Raw genomic sequence first — 20939 nt, 5'->3', positions numbered from 1 at the left:
GAATGTTTTGCTGGTGAACCATACAATCACTGCTTCCTTTCTCAGGTTGTTTTTAAAATGGAGGTACAAGACAAAAATTCATGCTGAGGGAATCACTCTGAGGAGGATTTTCAGTATTACGCCATAGAAAACATTTTGAGATCTACAGCAGGACACGATTTTGCCACAGAATGTGCTGAAAAACATTGAGGGGAGGAATGGGAGAAGAGAGAAACAAACCAACAAACCAGATGAGAAATACCACTCAGCTCCCCGAATTCTAGCACACCCGTTTCACAAGGAAGGAGGCTGAGAAAGTCATCAAACCTTGCTACAAAGGGACAAGGAAGGAGGAACAAACATACTTGTGAAATGAGGAGCTGGCAAGCTGCAAGCTCCCTCTCGCTGGCGTTCATCTTCCTGTTGGAGTCAATCTGGGCACTCTCCAACTGCTTGCTGCGGTTCACCAGAGACTTCACCTCAGACTTCATCTTGCTGATGTAAAGCCGCGCCATGGTGAACTCCTCCTCAATCACCCCGTTCACATCTGCTAACTAAACACACAGCAGGTCGCAATCTTGAAGGTGTGGTTCTTACAGGTAAGCCAATGCAAAGCAGTCTTCCTGCTGCGAAACTCTTGTCAGAATGAGAAAGTACCCACAGACCTTCAGGTCGCCTTTAAAGAGGTTATACCACTCTGTTTCTTACAATCTTCACTGATGACCCTCAAAAATGAGAAATTAAGGCTTGCACTCACAGCGCGCCCCATCAATTTAGTGGTTCAACATCTAAAGTAAGCAAGCCTGCCATCATGGGAAGAGCATATTTTGGAGAAACCTTCTCATGTCACAAGCACAGGAAATTTTCCTTCTTTCAAGCAGCTGAAAGCGGAGGAGCATTTTTAAAGTACTCCTTACAGAATTCTCCTCTTGAAGTGTTGTGCTTCTTCAATAAGGAGCTGTAAGACAGACATGGGTCTGGAAATCTCACCTAGCAAGAGGAAATTAACTGCTCTCGTCTCTAAATATTAGTATCATTCTATTTATACATCATTTCCTTCCCTGGTTTAACGTGGTGCCTTATATTTGCGCGTCCTTCTCTTCATGATTTTTCTTCAACTACTTAATTCACGTAACCCACTGATGAGCTGTGAAGATTCTCGTGGAGGGAGCATATGGCCAGCAACTTCATCTGCTTTTCGCCTTTTACCCCACACCACCAAAGGGAAGGAAACACGTGCTGTGGCTTCTCCCAACAGCCTTAAAAATACAACCGCTTCCAAACCCCTCAGTCTGGTCTGAAATTAAACACACTTTGAGAAGATGTTAATTGCCAACAAATTTGAAATTATTCTTCTAAACGCTTCTCAATCTGGCCTTATTTACACTGACAGCTGTCCTGTAAAATGCTGACATCTTCGTTACTATAAAAATTTGTATCAAACAGGCTCCACCTCCATTTTCAAAGATTTCCTCCTATAGTCCCTATTACAACGGCCACCAGAGGCTGCTGTAACATCTAGCGAAGTCTGGTCTTGCCTGGCATCTGCACAACCACATCAGACAACAGGGCCGGTGTCCACTGCAGTAAGAGCAGGCTGGAGTATCTGCTGATCTAAGGGGGTATTAGCAGAACATCAACAACTCTCAGTCTCCAGCTGCACAGACTCACTTTTCCCTTTGACCTCTGCAAAAGTTCGGGAAAGATCATTGCTCAAAAACTGAGAAGTGAACAAAAAGTAAGAAAATGGAGTGCACTGCAAGTAAGATATGTACATCTTGAGAATTAATTTCTTAACCAATTGCTCTTTTCTACATGGTGCTAATGTCATCTTATCTGTCCATTTAAAGCCACCAGAAGATTTTCCAGGCCGTGAAAAGTTTCCAGAGATGTGCCATTTAGCAATGACTATACAAATATCTTGTCTGAGGCTTAGCATTTTGTTCATCTACAACATGAGGAGCATGACAAAGTGAGTAGTTACCTCCTTCACCGTGCCTGTAAACCCAAGGGACAGGCAGAAGACAAGTTTCAAAGCAAAGGTGGCCAAAATTTGCACCACCTCCAGGCATGTCCAGATACCAAGGTTTCAGCTGCTTCAATGACCTTCACTCCCGTTCTTACCTCAGAGAAAAATGATCCTCTGCAATTTTTCCTCTATGAAGGTCATTAGTCAATACACAAAAGTTAAGCTACTCCTACCATCATGTAAATATTTATGTGGTATCTAGCACGAATTTACCAGTGCTGGAAATCAGTATATTTAAAGCATCTTGTGTTCAGAAACACACATGAAAGAGCGGGCTCTTAGATGAAACCAGCCACTGTTGGCAGGCAATAAACACCAGAATGCAGAAAACACAATTTCCATGCAGATCTCATTCAGGTGCCCTGGACAGCTGTCAGTACAGACCTCTGGCTTTGAGAACCGATCACCTTCAGCCACACGACAGTTTAAGGACAAACTCCAAACAAAAAGGTGACCACCCAGAAGCCAAATCTCCCCTAAAAAGGTTCTTCAGATTCTGGGAATACTGGATCATGCCAGCTAACGAAGGAGTAGAGCTACATATGTATTGTTCTGGGGGGAACTCAGACACTGCCCGCCCCTTAATAAATGCATCAGCACACAGATGGGCCGCGTTAGTCTGGCCTCAAACACTGAGCTGGGAACAGAAGTGGTATTTGTGTGCACAGACACTGACCATCTCTGGCCCAGACAAAGATCTCTTCAGTATTTTGCTCTGTGCTGAGGCCGGGATTTAAACAGCAGCGTCCTGGGAGGAGGAACTGCTGCATCACACATATTCCACATCAAGTATTTTTATTTTGCGGGAGGTGGGGGTGGGGCAAGCAATAAAGATAACTGACTTACTGTTTTAACATCGTTAGTACCAATGATTCCTCCAATCTCTCCCAGGTCCTTAAGCAGCAAGTTCAAGATTTCTGTAGCTCTCTTCTTCTGATGGTTACTGAGCTCCTGCAACTGGCCCAGCTCCCTCTGGGTCGCTGTCAGGGCACTCTGAAAAGGTTTAAAAGGAAAAGTTATCCCCCCGCTGCAGACTGGGCATCGGTTCTTCTGCGACATCTAAGGTACATGGTATTGTCTTGTATTTTCCTGAAGGTGCCTCCTGGCTCAGTGTACTGCCACCTACAATTCCACCTTGCCATAATCCACTTCCACAACGCACTTGCTAACATGGCTACTTTAGATCTATTAAATGTAGTAAATCCCGTAAGAATCTTATTTGCATAATACATGGCAAAGCAGGTTAACCACAGAGAAACAGGTATAGAAGGATATAAAACTCATTTTTTTTTCAAACGGATTTCATAGTAATCTGTTTCACTGAAGTTGATAACGAAGTCTTCCATGAAAATAGACCTGTTAACAACAGCTTCCTCTCTTTGTATAATGAATTAAGGAACGAGGATGTATTAAGCTAGCAACCCAATCCTGATTTTTCTCAATCTCAAAAATCAGATTTTTTCCTTAAGATCAGTACCCATCAGCTGAAAAAGATTAATTTTTTCTGGATTCCTTCTTTGAGATCTCCTGACTCTGTACAAAATTCCTGCTTCACAGCACAGAGTCCAGAAAAACATAAAAGCTGCAATTTGCATGAAGCAGATTTTCACTTTTTTTTTTGGCATAATACAGTTTTTAAATAACCAAACCACAGAATGGCCACTTCTCACATTCAGTTCAGTTGCTGCTCTGCTGTGCAAAACACAGAGGTCGCAGGAGAGCCACAACCTGCCACCAGCTTCCACAGAGCAGTTTCGGAGTTCTCTTCATTTTATCATTTAATTAAGATAGAAGAGAGAGGGTAGCGTCGGCAAATATGGATCTTTTAACAGCTTCCCTGCTACTCCATTTTTTAAACTAAATAGAACATACTTGGCAGCAGGATCTGAAAGATTCTTGAAATGGCAGAGGCTGGCAGTTATCTGGGAACCCCTATGGAAATCTTTAGGGGAGATGCAGAATTAGGGACCCAGAACACTGAAGTGTGCTCTTACACTTTTCTGTGCCAGCTCGTCAGCCAGCTGCTCGTTGGCCCTTGTTTTGTCCTCCACTTCTTGGGATTTCTGGTCATAATTGACAGCTAATTCTTCCAGGGCTTGAAGGACCTCTTTCACTTCATCTTTCGCTGCTTCGTTCTCAATCTGGAGACGGGTCAGTTCCTCCTGAATCTTCTCATAATCTCTCCTAGTGGAGGCCAAAAGCTGGAAAGCAGATATCACAGAAGCGTTAAGTCACCCAAGAACTCATTCAAAAGACAACATTGAAAAGGGAAAAAACAGACAAAGAGAGAAAGAAAGCGCAAGTGCAAGAAAAAGACAGCAGGAGAGAAGAAATTCTGCTATTCTACCCAAAACACCATCAGTTTCAGCATAAATGTATTTGAAGGGAGCAAAAAAGGCTCTGAACTTCAATGAAAAGAAAAGTCTTAATCAAATCCTGTTATGACACAAGACTGAGGCAGAGAAACTTATTTTAAACAGTATCATAGCTCCAAAGAAATTTTCTGCCCTCAATCCAATGCTGCAGCAAGGACCAAAAAATACCACAAAGTAAAATGTTTAAACACAGACTCACAGCTTTGAACCGAACCAAGTAAAAGGGCTGTCTGAGGCAGTCTCAAAGATCTTGTGGCATTAGAGAAACACTTTGATAAGCAAACCTGTGATGATTACTCTTAGGTATCATCTGAAGCATGATGCTGAAGACAGATTAGCTGCTCACATTTGCTGAGGCAAAATATTAACTCAAGAAGAAAATACAGACTTCACACATACTAGTGAGTATTTCCAATTTGTAAAACTTATTAAAGTTACCCTTCGCCTGCTACTAAGAGAGACGCTGAAGTTTCAGTGAGAGTGCTGATTGCAAGAGGTCAGCTGCATGGTCTTCTCCCTTGCCTTTGCACCACTCCACCTTCATGCAGATGTTAAAGTCTCAAAAATTCAGCTATTGGATTCTTAGCACAAAACCAGTCTCAACAGCAGCCATATGCTGCAGAATGATGTGAAAATAAATGAAAAAGTGCCACCTAACATTTATTACTAATATTGTACTTTTGAGAATAATAACAAAATCAGGACTTAGCATTGCATAAAGATATAAAATATAGAACAATAACGTATAAAACTAGCGCATGAGATGCAGGAAGGCATTCATGCTCATCCTAACAGCAAAGTTTGGACATTCATTCACAGAATGCACTTATTTCCAAGCCTTCCTATGTATGGATTAGTGTAATATTACTGTACTGCAGCTCTCTTGAACAGCAGAACAACACCTGCACTCCCGAAGTGTGCTGGGTGGACTTCTCCTGACCTGTCCCACCACTGTCCACTGGCCCCCGGGCCATGAAGAAGTTGAGCGCAAGTCCCCAAGCTAAACAGAAACGTCTCTCTCAAACGGACCACCTAAAAGGAGAATGTCAGAGAAGAACATTGCTTTTTTTGGCTCAGAGTGCTAATGGAAAATAGGAAACCAACCAGGCAGCTTCAGACACTGGCACGTGCCCAAAGTGGCGAAGAGAGGATTCAGATGTAAGGGAAATTTATCTCACTGGTAATGCTGCAGCCTCAGAAGTGCACTCACGTTACAGAAAAACCCACTGAATTGCCAAAGCCAGATGGCATGTAAATATTTAAACAACAAAATAGCTTAAAATAATCTTTCTACTAAACACAGATGGAACTATTATTTACATTTACTTAAGAAATTTTTCTGTGTGAATATTACTGTGACTTCAAGTAAAGGGAAGTGTTATATATCACCTAGAGCATAAACACAGCTCCCCAGAAGATTCTTGCTGGTATAATGTGGAAAAATATACCAAGATGTTAAAAGGCTATTAATAACACATTATACTGATCAGTTATAAACAAAGGGAAGGAGACAATGGCTGCAGCGTTTCAGGGATCTGCTCACAGCACGCGAGATGCAAGGGCCGAAGATTCAGAATCCCCCCCAAAACACACCCCCTAAGAAACAGCCAGTGGTGAAAAGGTACCAAAAGATACCAGTATCAGCACAGTGCCATCTGCAGCAGGCCTTAGATTTATAATTAACCTGCTAGCTTAATCAAGCAGAAAAAAAGTGCTCTGGTTAATTGGGGGGAAGCAGAGTGAGGCAGCTGCTCTGCAGCACATCTATCACGGCGCTAATTACAGGCTCCAAGACAGGACAGGTAGATCGCTCCCACACTGAAGCTTACGCGGGCAAGACAAAACCTTGAAAAAATTAATTCAAATCCCTTAAAGAAGAAAACAAAAATATTGCATTAGCTTCCAAAGAGGTGGACAAGCTTATCGGATGAACAGCTAAAAACCTTCTGAACTAGTGGTGCAACATCAGCTGCAGAGACTTCAGTAAGTCAGCAAAGCTAGGCTAGAGCATGTGCGAAAAAGGGGAAAAAGTGATCTCTAAGGCAAGGATTAGAGACCACTGAAAAACTGATTCATCTTCCAGATGTAATATTGAGTTTGGAACACAGCGGGTGGGGAATAAGCCAGGGTACAGCATGCTCCCAAATCTGTAATACAAAGAAAGGAACATTGCTCAAAAAATAAGACATAAGAAAAACCGTGAGGGAAAATAACCTTTAGATGAGAACACTGATGTAAAAAAGATGGGAGAAGTGAGATGGTGTAAGTAACACACATCCAAAAATAATGTTGCCTAGAATGCATAAAATTCTCTCATGTTTGTATAGCCATGGACATGGGCAGCACGTAATACAGAGTCATCAAAAGAAAGTTGCAGCAAGGGAATAAAGAGCTTAATCATGGAGTAAAATAAAGCTGGTAATTCCTGCAGTGAGGATAAAGTCCCCCAAGGTGGCAGGTAAGTCACAAATGATGAGTAACAGACATTTTCATAGGTTGTTCTCTCCCTGCTAGGAGCCAAACCTTGGCGACCCTTTCTGAGGACTTGGTTAAGGCATGGACAGAATCATTTTTCAATTACAAGAGAGGTTTCACACCCCAAAAAAGCAGCCAGAATAATGCTGTACTCCAACTGAAGGGGCTCGGGCAGCTGGGAGAATCCAAGGGAATCACGGCAAAGAGACACCAACATTTTGGAACAGTAATGACGAGTGAACCTCCACACCACGGTAATACCTGTTTCCCACAGTCTGAAAACCAGCATAAAGCCATCTTCCAAGAAATATCACAGCAACATTTGGGCAACTTGGTAATTTAGTGTTATTGCCAGATTTTACATCTTCAAAACCTCTCGTAAACAAATGACAGAAAAGGAAATGACTTGACTGTAAGTTTAGTGGTCATATTCCCCATCTTAAAAGCCACATTCATTTTACAGACAAAAAGAATGGAATAAAATGTTTAAAGTGAGCAATCCAAGATTTTAAAGCAAATCTGTGGAAGCAGCGATAATAAATTTTTCAGACTCACAGATTTCTCACAGGACTATCTAATTGCCAAAATAATGAACATCAGGACTATAATGAACATTACCAGAACTAATCTTTATACTGTCAATCCGGAAATCTGTTAACCACCTACGGTCCATAGTGTCTGGACACCTGAAAGGATACAGACATATTGCAAAACACTTTTGAAGTAAAAAAATACTGGCCATGCTCCTACCTTGGTACTTCCAGCATCGCTTCCCAGCAGGACGGTTTGCTATTATACGGAGTTATCAAGGCTTAATGCTCTTCTGAGGATATTAAGAAATTTGAAGTTTAAACCTAGCTGTCACACAGGTTTCTCTTACTGATTGAATTTTATCCAGTTAATATGAACATATTTAGTCAACAACTGTGACAGAATTGCTAAACAAGGGGCTCACAAGCAAAATGCATAAGGGGTTTCTGTTTGTTGTCTTTTGTTTTTTTACCTCCTCTTGATCCAGCATTTGTTGCTTTAGTTTTTCAGCCAACTGGCTCTGCTGGTTGATTTCATCATCCTGCAATGAAATAGAGTTGGACATTTTTAGTTTCTTTTCACAGTTCTTGTTTGGTCACTTTTATTTCCCCTTTCTAAAAAAGAAGCAAGAATAATGCCGAAGCAAACCTTGTGCAGGTTTGAGTGGTATGAGAGGAGAGAAAAATGCACATACACGGAGCTACATAGTAAAAGCAATGTATGCATGCAGCTGTCTCTGGTATATACCTAAGCAGAGGCGTCCCTGATGGTAAACAAGATACTGATACAGTCAGAGTTGCACCTTATCACTTGCAGTAGACTTTGCCAACATATGTGATGTTTTATAGATATAAAAATACATACACACCCCTTCTCTTTCTTACTCTGTCCCTAAATTTCAGCTGAAGAGAGATCATAAATTTATAATTTATAATAATAATATAATTATTATAAATAATAAATAAATTTATTAACCAACTACAATTTACAGCTAGCTCTGAACTGCTTTAATGACAGAGGAAGCTCGAACCACAACACAGAACTTGGACCCTCAACTGCAGAATTTGTATTTTCCTACTCTGTCACAGCCCTTGCAGAAAATAATGCCAGGTAATGCACAGCCAGGCATCCACTTTTACTGGCATTTCTGACCTCTTCTCCCTGGTGACAAGCGATAGGACGAGGGGAAACGGGTTCAAGTTACGTCAGGGGAGGTTTAGATTAGATATTAGGAAACATTTTTTCACTGAAAGGGTTACTAAACATTGGAATAGGCTGCCCAGGGAGGTGGTGGATTCACCATCCCTGGAGGTGTTTAAGAAAAGGGTAGATGGGGCACTGAGGGACATGGTTTAGAAGTGGCTTTTGTCAGGGTAGGTTAAAGGTTGGACTCGATGATCTTAAAGGTCCCTTCCAACCTCAGCAATTCTATGATTCTATGATTCTATGATTCAACTTCCTTGTTGAGACGGCATCCTCATGGGCAGGAGCTGATCTTAAATACAGAGAAGAAATGATGATGGATTCCACTGTTCAGGTCCTTCCCCCAGACCGCCACAGGCGAACCGAGCACAGGACCTGACCAAGTCCATCTCTTCTTGTGATGGACATCCTTCTCTAAAGGAGCTTAGCAAAGATAAAAGGTTGCTTTTTACCCAATCAGAGTCAACTGATATTTTGTATTGCACTGACAAGCACGCTAATAGATTGATTTCCGATAAAAAATACAGATACCAAGTAGAATACATCGAATCCTTTCCCAGATATAACGTAAGAATGGTCTACACTGTAACAAGTTTTACATGGCAACATTTTGGTTTTGTTTTGGGGATCAAATACCTTCTCATTTCCAATAGTACTGCAGTAATGCACCAAATTATGCTTCCCATGTTTTCTAGGGTGAAACGCAATCCTGCTGCCAGTTCCCTCCAGAATAATTCAATGGGCTTTGCTACAACTGATGAGGGAAAGTGAAAGAATGACTGACTTTTTTTCTTTTTCTAATCAATACGTAAAAGCTAGAGACTGCTACCGGGGCTCTATGCTCCATCACAGAAAAGCTGTAATTTCTTAAAGACCTTAACTGTTATTTTGAATGCCATCAACACACAACAACTTTTGCTAGATAAAGTTTAAGCTGTTCTCATCCTTAATGGTCAATGGGTTCAGTATGCCTTTTTTTCCCCACTACTTATCTTCACGCGAGCCAAAGCTATTAACGGCAAGCGCTCAGTAAATGTATGGCTGATAGCTTTAAGTGCCAATGATGTATTTCAAGCTGTGCAAATAAATAAATAAGCCACCTGCACTCCAGGCAGCGCTCACAGCTAGAACAACATGAACAAAGGAGCCCCAGGGGATGGTTATGTATTTTCCTTAAAATTTTAATACACAATAAATATATAAAAAATATTAAGATATAGTCTCCCTTTTTTTCTTTCTCCTGTGACTCCAAGACGACATTACATTTTGCTGACGGATTTTACAAAAATCACTGAAGAAAAGGAGTGCTGAAAAGCCTGTACTGAGCCCTTAAAATTAAAGGCAAGCTTGGCTCCAATTCATGGAGAACACTCCCAAACACTATCTGCAGAGGGAACAGAGGCCAAGAACTGACAGGAAAGGACATGATCTGGTTTTATGCAGTGACCATGTTTTGAGCTTTGGGACATTTTCCAGTTCATGGTGCTCCAGAAATACAGAGAGACACCCACCCATTTTGGCTTAGTTTTCTGTTTTGCAGTTTTCCAGCGAATGGAGTCAACCCAAAGGTTCCCACCTTATCATCCAGCTGTCTGTAGAGACTGGCAATCTCCTCATCATATTTCTGCTTCTCCTCTGTCGAGATGCTGGCAACAACCGGCGTGATGTTGTCAATAATCGGGGTGTTATCACAAGGCTCCAGGTTCTTCTGGTCCTTTGCACTGATCTGTTCATCTTCAGGCACAGCTTCTCCTGCAGGCATGCAATCTACGGTCATTACAATCCAAGAGAGAGGGTTGCCCAAACCCATGGAGACTCTAGGATGGTCCTTCACAGCTGCTGAGAGGGACTCAGCAAAGCAAAGAAGGGCTGTATCCAGCTGTGCAAGGCAGGCAACTGCCATGCAGACAAATGGCGGGCCAAAGGAGGTGTGGAAAGATGGCCATCCTCATTAGGAAGATGACCTCCATGGTTAGAAACACAAATATGCAAAATGCAGCAACAGTTTGAATGGCTGCCATTAAAAGCATTGAGCTCCCTGCTCCTCTTTCACTCAAGACCTCTATAGATGGGATTAGCTCCATGGATTAACAGAAGTGTAAATAAGGAGGAAAAAAATCCGACTTTCAGCCTAAAGCCTACTGGCAATTAAATGTCTCTTCCTCTCCAGATTGCCAACTGCCTTATCAACTCTGCCTTCCCCATAATGAACTGCAAGAACATCAGGACAACAGGCAAGACAGCTGCATTTAAAACGATGTTCACCTTCTGCCTTGTCACATCTAAAATTAAAGCGCATACACCAATTTTCAGATGTTGCCTATGCATAGCAGACAGGATGTTCTCCCTACACATTTTCTTTCAAAATCATTTTCTCCAAGGAATATTTTCTTCGGTAACGTCGGTGCATTGCAATTACGAGGCTGCTGCAGTTCAGTGAAGAGGGACAGGCAAAGCGCTCATGCCAGAAATTGAATCTACGCTCATTAGAGTCTGGTGAGAGACTCTGCGAGTCACTGAACGCTGCACGCCTGGCTCGAGGTGCGGGAAGGTTACCTCCAACCCTTCTGCATGAACAGGGTTTTTCCTTCTCTATGAAAAGCTGCAATATTTTAATGCCATAAAGCTTTACTAGCCATTCCTCTTGCCAAAACAGCATAGGCAGTATTTGTCTTACTGGTGGGGAAACAAGTAAACAAGAGAAATATATGAAAAAGAAAAAAGGCAGGCTAATTCAGGCCCCAAAGCAAAACAAAACAGGGCATGAAAGAGCACGACCAACTAACGGAGACGATAATTTTTTCAAGCTTAAAGCATGAAAAAGAGTAATCTGAAATCAAGCACCATAACCTCTATAAAAGTACTTTACTCAAAATACTTCTCCCCCTGTTGCTAGTGGCTTGATGATATTTTATATTACTAATGAGAAAAATGTAAATTGGTTTTTCATTGTTGCATTTCACCGGAGCAGACTAGGAAAGGTGGGCTCGGTCAGACCGTCGGACCTCGCACCCACGGCAACGCTCCTCAGGCCGCAGAGAATCCATCAGGAGCCTCACAAAATGAATCGTTAGCTTTTCATTCACTGGATTAAAACAACCTACCTGTAAAACACAGACCAAATTGTGCACTTGGATACAAGGCTGCTGAAATCCTGCTCCAGTGAGAACTGGGCACACCCATTTTCTGCTATAATTTTATTTTGTATATTATTTTCTAAGTTTACAGAATAAGCTATACCAATGGAATATTTATGCATCTATCTGGCATTTCATATTCAAGATGCAATTTCTGTGACGCATTCATTTGTAAAGAGCCTCTTTTGACAGAATATCCTTCCAAAGGATGCTATTGCAGAAGGTCAGACAAGAAATCAATAGTATTTTGAATGCATTGAATGAATTGCTGGGTAACGCCAATGAGATGGAGGGGATGAGGAGGTGTGTATATTTAGACAAAACAATAGAGACAGCATGTTATAAGGCTTGTTTACATGGCTTATAGAAAGGATCTATACAGGGTTTTCTAAAAAAAATGTTTCTAGAATGGGAAGGAAATTAAAGTCGTCACATTTAGCAAACACCAAATGAAACACGCAGAACATGGGCAGGTTATAAATCCCCAGCACTCCTCAACGCCACCAGCAGAGCGACCGTCTCCATAGCAATTGCGCTATGCTGATAAGGGAAATATTCCCTGTGCTGAAGTCTCCAGAGAAAGACAGGGAGCGCAATCATTAGGTAACGATCTCATCTGAAAGGCAAGTAAACAGCACAGGGAGCTGAAAGAGGAAACAATTTTTCGCACCCATAAAGATCAGGTATTATCTTTTAAGTAGTGATTTCACCCAGGATGTTCAAAACCAGACTCGACTGTGCAAAACAAATTGTGATTAATCATTAAATCACAGATCTGTTCTCGGTTTAGATACTTCACGTTTGCAAGAGTTACGTATTATTGAACTGCGAGACACATCAACACTTAGGACCTGGATGACAAGCAATTTAGAAAATAAAAATGACTTCAAAGAAGCAGCATTTTACTGTTGGGGGTTTGTTGGGATTTCAGGGTGCAAGGGGGTGCAGGGTTGGGTTTTTTGGGGTTCAAGAGTTGTTTGTTTGTTGCTTCTTATAGGTTTGGAGGTTTTTTGTTTGGGCTTTTTTTTAATACATGGAATAAAAATGAAAAGCAAGGATGGTTTGCTAAAATTATTTGTCCACGTTCCAGATTAAATAAAAATTCTTTAATTTGTATGGATGCATAAAAATATTCTTCCTCCTCCACCATCCTACACTTGACCTTACAGTGTACCCTGAACAGCAATTCCCTATGTTTCTAAACAGCAAATTGGCTCAACATAAATTTTACTTAGAAGCCACAGAAGGAGACAAGTGGTGATTCTTCTAATCCGATGACACTCCTAATCATTGTACTAAAGGACTAATTATTCTAATGTTAAACTCAATTATAAAAAAAAAAACAAACCACAAACCCAAGATTTAGTTACTTAAAGAACAATGAAACTGATTCTCATGCCTGAGGAGCAGAGTTCTTTAAAAAAAAAAAAAGAACCTAAACATAAGGACATTTTACTTTTTCTTTAGTAATGTGACTAGCATTATTAAAAATTACTGATGCCTTCCTGTACTCGCAACATCTGATATCACACTAGTTTTGGCATTTAAAATGGTACCTTCTATAAATGGCTGCTGCTGGTTTCCCTCGTTTTTGCTTCTTCACCTTTCAGTTATTATTATGAAGCGTGAGCTGCCACTCTGAATGGTGAGCTTAGAAACAGTGTGACTCTTGTGATTTAAGGCAAGATTTAAACATACATAATTTAAAAATATAGACACACGTACCCATGCCCATTTTCTGGTACGTACCATTTCTCCACCTGTTCAGTTCCAGCTCTAGATGCTGGATAACATTCTTTAGACTCTTGTTTTTGTCTTTCTCCTTCTCGTACTTTTTCTTCCACTCCTCCGCAGTCAGCTCCAGATTCACAGAGACCGTGTTCTTAATCGTCTTAGCTCTGCGCAACAAAACCAGCTGTCAGTTGCTCTGCAACTTTTATCTCCATACAACAGTAGGGATTCATAATTTTTTCCATAACACAATGAGAAACTACTAAACATTTGCAATTTATTTTCTAAAGTGCAATGGTACAATTCCATTTCTCTCAAACCCTCAGTACCATTGCTACCTTGAAGCCTCAATGGAAATTTTTCTGTATCAAAATCCAGCAGCCAGTGACCAGTTAGACATGGATCTGCCTCTTCTCCAAAAAGAGAAGCTCTGGAAACTGTTCTTGAATTAAGGACAAAACCAAGTCCTGTCGTTATTGCTCTGCTAGGTAAGCTGTCACCTCGCAGCTTCTCCTGGACCCACTGTAGAGTACCCCACACCAGTGTCTGACCGCGGGCTCGCCCCATCTCTTAACAACCATCCCTTAAACTCCACCAAGAAAACTCAGCCATACGTCAAGCATCGCAGCATGAAGGATATCACAGTGAAGCAGAGATATAGAATCACAGAATGGTTTGGGTTGGAAGGGACCTTAAACGTCATCCAGTCCAACCCTCCTGCCCTGGGCAGGGACACCTCCCACCAGCCCAGGTTGCTCCAAGCCCCGTCCAACCTGGCCTTGAACCCCTCCAGGGATGGGGCAGCCACAGCTTCTCTGGGCAACCTGGGCCAGGGGCTCACCGCCCTCACAGCAAACAATTTCTGCCTCACATCTCATCTCAATCTCCCCTCTTTCAGTTTAAAACTTATGGAAACTTATCCTTCTTGAAAGCCAAATAGCACTTTGAAACACATTTTTGGGGGTGGAAGGAGGGGAAGGAGGGGAACCGCTGGTCACCACCAGGTAACTGGGTCACTGCTGGGCTGGGGAAGGCTCTCAGGGGGAAGGGAGCCTGAACTCATTCCGGTGCCACTGCAGGCGGGTTCACGAGTTACTGCCTCTCTGGCAAAAATCACAAAATTTAAACCCTTCTAACAACAACCACCACCACTTTACTATTGTCAAAGTGCTTAGCTCCAACTGAACCTAAACAATTGCACCAGAAAATGCAAAGCAAGCAGAAAAATTGCACAGCACCTACTCCAGCAAATCCACATTTAAAAAGAAAAACCAAACAAATCAGTATGAATTAAGAAAGCTTCGGATCTTTGCCCTTCACTGCTCAGACACTGAGTCCCTCCAAATGACTCCAGTGTTACTGGATAAAACAGAAGCTAAATAAAGGAATAACAGACAAACCTCCTACTGGTATGTAAAGCGTAGTATGAAACCATGTATGAAATATCAATGCAAGAAACTACGCCTAGGAATGGGCTAGAAATACACGGGCTAACTCTGCTTTGGGGAGGGCACATGATCTTAATTATTTTCTTCACAGCTCCACTTACTGATTCTAAAGCGTCCTTTAAATGTGGCCAATCACTAAAAATCCCCAAACTTTGTTTTGTCAGCAAGAAAACACTCCCCTATCTGTGCCTTATACTCCAAACTGCGCTCCAGTGATTTGCACTATGTGGCAAGCAAGAGTTTTATTACCTTAGAAACATTTTTAAATAACCCTGTACTTTTAAAATATGCAGACACCTAATAGTTAGCTTCTACATATTGTCTCTGCCAAAAGCATGGCTCAAGTTTCCACTCATTTAACTGCACTAGGAGAAAAAAATGCCACACCGTTAAGTTTATCGACTGCATTACCCCAATGATGGATGGAGTACTTACTAGCAACTAAAATTAAAAACAATATAAAAACACAAGAAAAGATGGAGCAGAAAAAGAAGAGACCGACTCCCCACTAACAGAGGAGCACATGCATGTGTTGATTAGTTTAAGTGGCCTGTGAAGATGAATTTTACTCCTAACACTTATTTTAATGGTGATATAATTCTTCCTTGCTCAGAAAGATGGAGGAACCAGTAATCACCCATGACTCATATACCTTGCCTTTAATGTTATTCAGGCCCTTAATACTGTCAGATCAGAAAAATGAAACACCGCAACCGAAGAGCCTGTAAAAGAAACCATTTCCCGTAGACAGCAATATTCCTATCCAAAATGCTGACACATAACACTATGTGTGTAAAGTCTGCGTGCTGCTCTGCAGGCCCAGTACATCACCAGTCCTCCTACTTGTATTTCCTTTCTTACAAGTGCGTGTTCTCCACAAGGAACTCCCATTTCAGCCCAATTCTATAGCTTGTAAGCAAACAAACAAAAACCCCCCAATAAACCCCAACCAAGCACTCTCAGGAAGTATTTAGCTATTTCCCCGGTTCTTTCAGCTGACATCCCAGTCCTCAGTAAGGAACATCTTTACAATGTTCCTCTTCTAGAAAAGTGTTAGTCACGTCACATCACTCCAAGCTCTGCTAGCCAGGATGCGTGGAGTTGTTTTAAAAAATATTTTGCTCCAAACGGAAAGGCAAGTTTTACCCATTACTGTAAAGAGAAACATAACCAAGAGAAATGTAAACTGAAATAACATGGAAACTGGACTTCCTCTACACAGAATTCCTCAAATAGCCAAGCATACAACTTCCCAGAGAGCCTGGAGCGCTGCTACACATTACAGAGCAAAAGCAAACCCCCTTTAATCTAGATTTAAAACAATAATTTAAAAAAAGCTAGGCTACCTTTTAATCCCCTTGATCTGAACTACTACATTTTACTGCTTACGTTTCTGTTTACTTCAAACCATACCTGCAGACAGGGAGTCCTGCACAGCAGCAAGCCAGCGGGAACCTAACACAGCACCTACCCATCTATTGAAAACTGAATGCCCCTGCGCTGCGTTACTGCCCTGGAGCCTTATCCAGAACGAATTATCAGGAACTTCGGGATGGCATTTCTGTTCTAGAGAGGTGTAAGATTCACACTCGTCTGAAATCACCTGCAGTCAGAAAATTGTACGTGGGGAGGTTTAAACTGTGAACCATCAAAACATTTAAAATTTAACCATCAACAAAATATGTGCAGCTCATTATACTTCAGAACGGTTAATTATCTTTATTTAACTTAATATTTGCATTTACTCAAAATATCTGTGATGCATATTATAATATATGGGATTTCAGTAGAAGCTTACATCTTCAATAACTTAGACTTACGTTCATCATACAACGGTGAATTAAAACTGCATAGCAACCCTTAACTCGATTATATGTTAACAATCGCTTTTCCATTAAAACTTTCTGCCGCGACCTGTGATGTTCCAACTCCGGGGAGTTTTTCCTGCATGCTGTTATTAAGCGAGTAGTTTATAGGAAGAGATTGGAGGAAGTGGTGCTTTTTGCAGCTAACTGGCTTGCAGCGTGGGGGTCCCTCCCCACCTTCCACAAACCCCAGCAGCAGATGACAAGGCCAAGTTCGGACTGGTTCTGGCAACGCCAGATGGAGAGCGTGTTGCAGGGAACCTGCACTAATCCACAACTCGCCGCTAAGAGGGACTGCGCCCAACTGCAGCTGTTTGTCCTGCACTTTTATGTACTCTTATATGAATACACTAAAGGGATCATCTTCCCCCACGAAAATCTAAGAAAAGCTCACATTAAAGGATAAAAGTGGAACAATGAATTAATAGATATTGTCATATTCATCTCTTATACATGATTTTACTTTCCAATATAAAATGCTCCTTAACAGTGTGGGCTTCAATGCAAAAATTATGCATGGTGGAAAACAACCCATTTTCAGGCAAAGACAAATTTATTGTATTGTACAAACTGTTAAATCAATTCTATTTCAAACAATCATAACTTGATAGTATTTTTTCTTTCTGCTATTACACAAAATGAGTAATTTTATAAAGTATCAGAGTTCTCAATTACAACAAAAGCAGTAATTACGTAATGAGCCTGACCTATTTTTGCAAACTTTCCAAATGTATTTCATATGACTATTGCCAACGAACACATATGGAAGAGAAATTTTCTTTCTGAATACTTCCATGCTTATTTTACCCTTGCTTGTTTCTGAAGACTTGTTCCTAAACTGTTAAGATCCTTCAAACATAAAAATGTCCACAAGCTATCACGATAATCTATTGAAGTTGTCAATATTACACGGAGTCCATATTCTTCATTTTTCTTAACGGTTAAAAAATATTTTTTACAACCTAACGATAATCCCTGAGATGCCATTCAAGAAGAAGACACATCTTAAAAGCATCAAGAGCAGCATCAGATAAAGGAAACCCAAACATGTTCCACTGTTAGCCAACAGAAAACTGTCCAATACCATTATCTTCCCCATAAAAGTTCAAAGAACTACGATAACGCTTTGTACTCTCTACAGGAAAAATTACCAGAGCTTCTAAGTAGTGCAGCTGCTGGCCAACATTAACATTTATTTTTATGGTACCACAGGGAATGAAGAGGCAGTTTTTTCAAGTTCTCCAGTACTATTTTTGAACAACTCCAGAAAACCATAACCTCCATATTTTAAAATGCCTACTCGTCTCGTTCCCCTTGGCACAGCTGGCTTGGAACACGTAGAAGGGCCCGAGTAAGAGTCATCCAGCCTAATGCCAAGTAGGACTCACCGCTGTCCAAACATCAGGGTCGACTTTGTTTCTGCTTCGTTGAACACAGAAGGAGAACAGCATATCACGATGGTGGTTCTGCAGTTCCCACCAAGGGAATCCTGAAGTATTCGGGTCATTTTGCTGTCTCGGTATGGAACATGGGTTTTCTAATCAAAATATAAATAAGAGACAAGAACAATTTTTTTAAGTAATGATATCATAATGAGAGAGAACACGAGTCGATAGTGACAGGTTTAATGGATTTGAAGCATGCAATCATGAAGAGTAATTGTTTTGATTGTGCTAAGATTGGATAATCACTCAAGTGGAATCACTGAGAATTCGTTTCTTATCTTTAGTAGAAGAGCAAAAGCGTCACAGGTTTGTGGTTGGAAAGCTAATCTTTTCGTGTTTCTGAATTGAAATGTTAGCTGATTTTTTTTATGTGCATGGCAAAGAAACAGATAGATAAAAAGCCATTCTTCAACAACACAAAACAGGATTACTTACAGTTCCTTCTGCCAAGGCAGATATCACATTGCCTAAAGCAGACAAAGACTTATTGATATTTTTAGCTTCGTCAAGAACAGCGCCCTCCGCTCCAGTTTTGCTGACCTACCAAAGAGAGCAGGCAACAGTCAGGCTCAGCTACCAGTGAGCGCCTCTACAAATACAGCTACAACGCAGATAGTGCAACCTTTAAAGATGCTCTTGGAAGAAAAACAAAGCAAGCTTATCCTCAGCATAAAGGAGGAGAATTTTTCTATGCACTTTTTTTGTTAGTGGAAGCTTGTAATACTTCCACCTTTCCTCCAGCGTAACAGCAAGTTGACCCTTACTTTGTTCAGGGAAAAGCTGGTAAGCCCGTGTCTCCTGAGGACACTTGGGGACCACTTCTAAGACCAGAGTGTCCATACAGACAGGGAACACCACAGCTATATTCTTAGGGCACACTCAGTGGCACAGCATATGCCACCAAACAAGTATTTTGCCTTTGTATTTTGCTTGCATGGACCAAGAATGTCAGGACAGAAGAAGCGCGATCTTACTCATCCTGAATGCAAGGTTTACTGGTCCACAAACTGGATCCCAAGGTGGTCCAGGCGAGAAGCTTGGTGGCCTGGGACCAGCACTCCTTTAGACAGCAACATGGTTTTACAGTCTTTTGTCTCTCTCTTTTTTTGGAGGATGGGGTGGGTGGGGAAGGGCACGGAAAAGTAGGATAAAGCCACATATTTTTCTCTACATTAAAACTACAGTATCTGTACTTTCCTCTAGAAATGCCACATGAACATAATTGCATCTTTTAAGACAATCTACCAAGAAAACCCTTATTTCAAGTTTTCTGTATGTCCAAACAAACAAAAGTGTAGTTTTCAGAGGAGGGTAGAGCCTGATTAGGCCCTCATTTTCTAAACATCACTAGAAGTTTTTAATTTAACAACTAGTATTATAGGCAATAATAGAAATTAACATGATTAATTACTCTGGTGAATGGCTTCTGCATTGTACTAGTGAGTTATCAACTAGTGTGTCCCCATGAGCATTCTGAAACCTTCCCAGCCTATCAAGCTAAATCTTTTATTTTACTTCTCATTTTCAGAAAGAAATAGAAATCTCTGACCACAATGAGAGACATTGCTTCATCATGAGTAATTATTTTGACACGCACAGTAGTTACCAAGGATCCAGCTTGAATGAAGAATTCCATAGCATTGCAAAATGAATTTTCTAATCTATTTAATTTACAGTTAGACAATTTTGAACACTCCAGAAGATGTCGGAATGAGAATTGGGAAACAATGACATTTTCCCACTGCAGTGTTGTTCTAGACCATTACACCATTGGTAAACAGACACAAGTTCTTTTCTGGTTAGTATTTTTCTATCTTGCAAGGCAGAAAGAGTCACCACAATCAAGAGAGTCATTCAGGGAGCTTCAGGTAGACTTCAGCTGTAAAACTGCATTAGCTGCTGTTATTTCTTTGATCTAATATGTGAAATAATTACAGCAAACCTAGAAATAGGCCATGTCTGAATATAAGCAAATTAAAATAGCTGTCTAATTTGACAAATTGCATTAAATTACATTACTTCCTTCAAATACCCATAACTAAATGTGACGCTATATAGAAGTACGCTGGTTCAATCCACTTCATTATAAATGAAGATACATTGCAGATTTGGGGTTTTGTATTTCATACCAACAGTTCTCATCTGCTCCTTTACTCCATCCCACATTAAAAAAAAAAAAATTGCCATACTAATGATAATCTAAGATAAGCTAAAATAACCTAGCTTAGTTTTGCACTGACACAGGTTCACATGATCAGTTTAGCGACCCCACTAGGGTTGTTCAGAAGTTTAGGAAAAAGGGAAGATTACCTTCTCGCTGCCAGCCAAGTCTACCAGGTAAAGCTTTCCACTGAGTTTCTTCTCAGTTTCCACATTCTCTTGTTTAATATTAATGAGGAAGATACTGTGGCTCCTAGAGCTGTGTTCATTCATATCTGCAATCGCATTTGAAAAGTTTTGTTTAAATGACTTTAAAACCTGACACGAAGTTATATTTCATCAGAGCTAGCCTATGGCTAGTGTGCTAGTATGAGGCGATTCCCTGGAGAGCCCAGAGCAGCGTACTGACAGCAGTGTCTACACCAAGAGCTGCAAGTAAAGCTCATGGACTACAGAACGAGCTCCTACTTTCTCCCAACAGGACCAAATGAACCCAATTCATGATAAGTGACAGGCCTTTTTTTTGTTCTCCTTCTTTCTTTTTAAAAAGTCTTTTTATTC

The 20939-nt window shown here is 40.9% G+C and overlaps 1 protein-coding gene across 4 annotated transcripts in view; it reads right to left on the bottom strand.

The window, feature by feature from the left end:
• Positions 1–20939, bottom strand: part of KIF5C (kinesin family member 5C) — an 85413-nt gene that overhangs the window by 21752 nt on the left and 42722 nt on the right. For all 4 annotated transcript variants that reach the window (XR_012588228.1, XR_012588227.1, XM_074593915.1 and 1 more), the window contains exons 8-16: positions 20529–20653; positions 18654–18758; positions 18162–18310; positions 13479–13627; positions 10169–10344; positions 7862–7930; positions 4003–4209; positions 2855–3001; positions 345–533 (exon numbers count right to left, since the gene is read on the bottom strand). Coding sequence is in view for 2 of the 4 variants with exons in the window: in XM_074593915.1 (XP_074450016.1) it covers positions 345–533; positions 2855–3001; positions 4003–4209; positions 7862–7930; positions 10169–10344; positions 13479–13627; positions 18162–18310; positions 18654–18758; positions 20529–20653 (1316 nt within the window). In the remaining 2 variants the exon portion in view is untranslated. The remainder of the gene's footprint in view (positions 1–344; positions 534–2854; positions 3002–4002; positions 4210–7861; positions 7931–10168; positions 10345–13478; positions 13628–18161; positions 18311–18653; positions 18759–20528; positions 20654–20939) is intronic.

The sequence above is a fragment of the Larus michahellis genome, chromosome 7, assembly GCF_964199755.1.
Source record: "Larus michahellis chromosome 7, bLarMic1.1, whole genome shotgun sequence".
Lineage (NCBI taxonomy): Eukaryota > Metazoa > Chordata > Aves > Charadriiformes > Laridae > Larus > Larus michahellis.
This window is presented reverse-complemented; position numbering and strand designations above follow the sequence as displayed.